We start from the raw sequence: 2,029 nt of genomic DNA, 5'->3' as shown, positions 1-2,029 counted from the left end.
AGTAATTTTCATTGGTTCCCTGACTTTCAGGGGTGTTTGCAAAAAATGCTGACTGCAATTTTAGATTGATTTTTCCTTAAGAATGTTTAATTCGCAAACTAAAACAACCTATTTCCAGCGTGTAAATCAATACCAACCCCCGATACAATTTAGAACAAAGACGTCACTGATAGACATGACAAATATAACTAAAAAAGTTCACTGTTTTACAATCGACAAAATAAAAACTTGAACCTGACATAAGTAACATTTGTTCGGTTGAATGTTCCTGGAACCTTGACTCTTTTTAAACTAGGAAATTGTTCTTCCTCATATAACCATGCATGTGATAGCCAAATTAAATTAATCAATCCTAACTGAGGTGCTTACCCAAATGTTAGGTCTCCTATTTTATGCACATCTTAAATGATTTAATTACGAATAAACAAAGCAAAGTTTTGTATGAAACTTTTTCTTATTCTCTTGACCTTGCTATAATATGTACGGAAATCACTTTGGTTATGCAGCACATATTATGACTGTCCAAGGAAAAAGCCTCAAAACATTTGTAGTGCCTACTTAAATTTCAATAATGAGTTGGGGGAGTGAAAATGTCCGTATTGTAACACAACGGTGCCATTTTGGAGCATTCAAACGGAAACGAAATTATTTTTTATAGACTCCAAAATCTGTAATAAAACCTAGACCACTTTTATGTGCTCCGAATAGTATCATGAGAAAAAATAGGCCTTATCTAAAAAGTGTTTATTTGAGCTAGTGTTATCGAAATAAAAAAATTAATATTAGAATGGTTTTATAGAAAAAACTGCCAGACTATAATACGCCGCTTGCGATTTTTTCTTCTAATCGGTCCCAAAATGACATACGGTACCCTTCGGGATTTATTCCGGTTGTAAAGTTTTCTCCCAAATCAGCAAAATGCATTTCGCCATTTTGCACGGGCTTCCAACGCGGTCGCTCGATTGGATCCTCAGGTGAATTAGGATCGCCATATTTGGCGAAGTTGGTCCATAGCTTTACAAACATTTCTACGCCTTTTGCTTCAATGGAATGCGGACGAATCGTTGGAGTCAACATGTGCGTAAATAGGTAGCCCAATTCGTCGGCGTGCGAGGTTCCCTTTCGTTTACAGTTAAACGCTGCCTTAAAAAAGTTTAAATCCGCGTCCAACGACATTCTGTACAGATATACTGGGGTGGAGGAGGTGAGCGAGTGCAATTTAGCGGATTTGTAAATGGGGCGTACAAACAGGTTATCACCTACGAACTATCATGTGTATTAATATGGGGTTGATTTATTGTGAAATACTACCACGAAAAAATCATCCGACCGCTGTTGTTCCAAATCATTTCCAAAGTAGAAATCTTTCAACTCATTTGCAACATAATCCGACAGCTGACTACCTTCTTGAACTTTAAGGGGGAAAGGTATTTGTCTCTCGAAATTCGCACTGGCCTTATGTTGTTTGTAATGCAAGTCGACCAAATAGCCCTCGCGTGCCGCATACCCAAGCATTAATGGAACAGAATTATAGTCACCAGACTGCAACACGCCTAAAGGATCTTCTGACGTGATCATCTGTTTCGTTTGGTAAGCTTCTTGTACAATTCCAAACGGACGGGGGACGTCAGGGAAGTACGTCTAAAAGAACAAATTTGTCAAAGTTTTTTTTTAAGAAAATTACGTCTGGAATCGTCTCTTGCAGTTGAAAAATACGTTCAGCGCTCATTTCGTTTAGGATATTGAAAATGTCCCTGTCATTCACTTCCTCTAGATCGAGTGCCTTTTTGATTAATGGAGTGGACCACTGTCCAGTTCCTCTAGTACCCAGTGCGCAACCACTTTGCATGATCACTTTATGGAACAGCCCTTAAATGCAAATTGAGGGTTTTCAACTATGTGGCAATTATCCGAACCTTTTCCCTGTGGCGAGAGCATTAGGTAATGCGCGCAAACAGCACCGACGCTTTCACTAAAGATCGTAACGTTATTGGGATCACCTCCAAAGTGCGCAATATTCTTTTGCACC

General features: G+C 38.8%; 1 protein-coding gene across 1 annotated transcript; it reads right to left on the bottom strand.

The window, feature by feature from the left end:
- Window positions 1-729: 729 nt before the first annotated feature.
- LOC116163208 (esterase B2-like) lies at window positions 730-2,028 on the bottom strand (the record flags this gene model as incomplete). Its single annotated transcript, XM_031477066.1, has 4 exons — window positions 730-1,266; window positions 1,312-1,641; window positions 1,685-1,869; window positions 1,917-2,028. Coding segments are annotated over 4 exons (1,080 nt in total), but the record flags the coding sequence as incomplete, so codon positions are not given.
- Window position 2,029: the final 1 nt, after the last annotated feature.

This window comes from Photinus pyralis, unplaced genomic scaffold (assembly GCF_008802855.1).
Source record: "Photinus pyralis isolate 1611_PpyrPB1 unplaced genomic scaffold, Ppyr1.3 Ppyr1.4_LG2, whole genome shotgun sequence".
Taxonomy (NCBI): domain Eukaryota; kingdom Metazoa; phylum Arthropoda; class Insecta; order Coleoptera; family Lampyridae; genus Photinus; species Photinus pyralis.
Note: the sequence above shows the minus strand (reverse complement) of the source record. Positions and strands in the feature narration are given on the sequence as shown.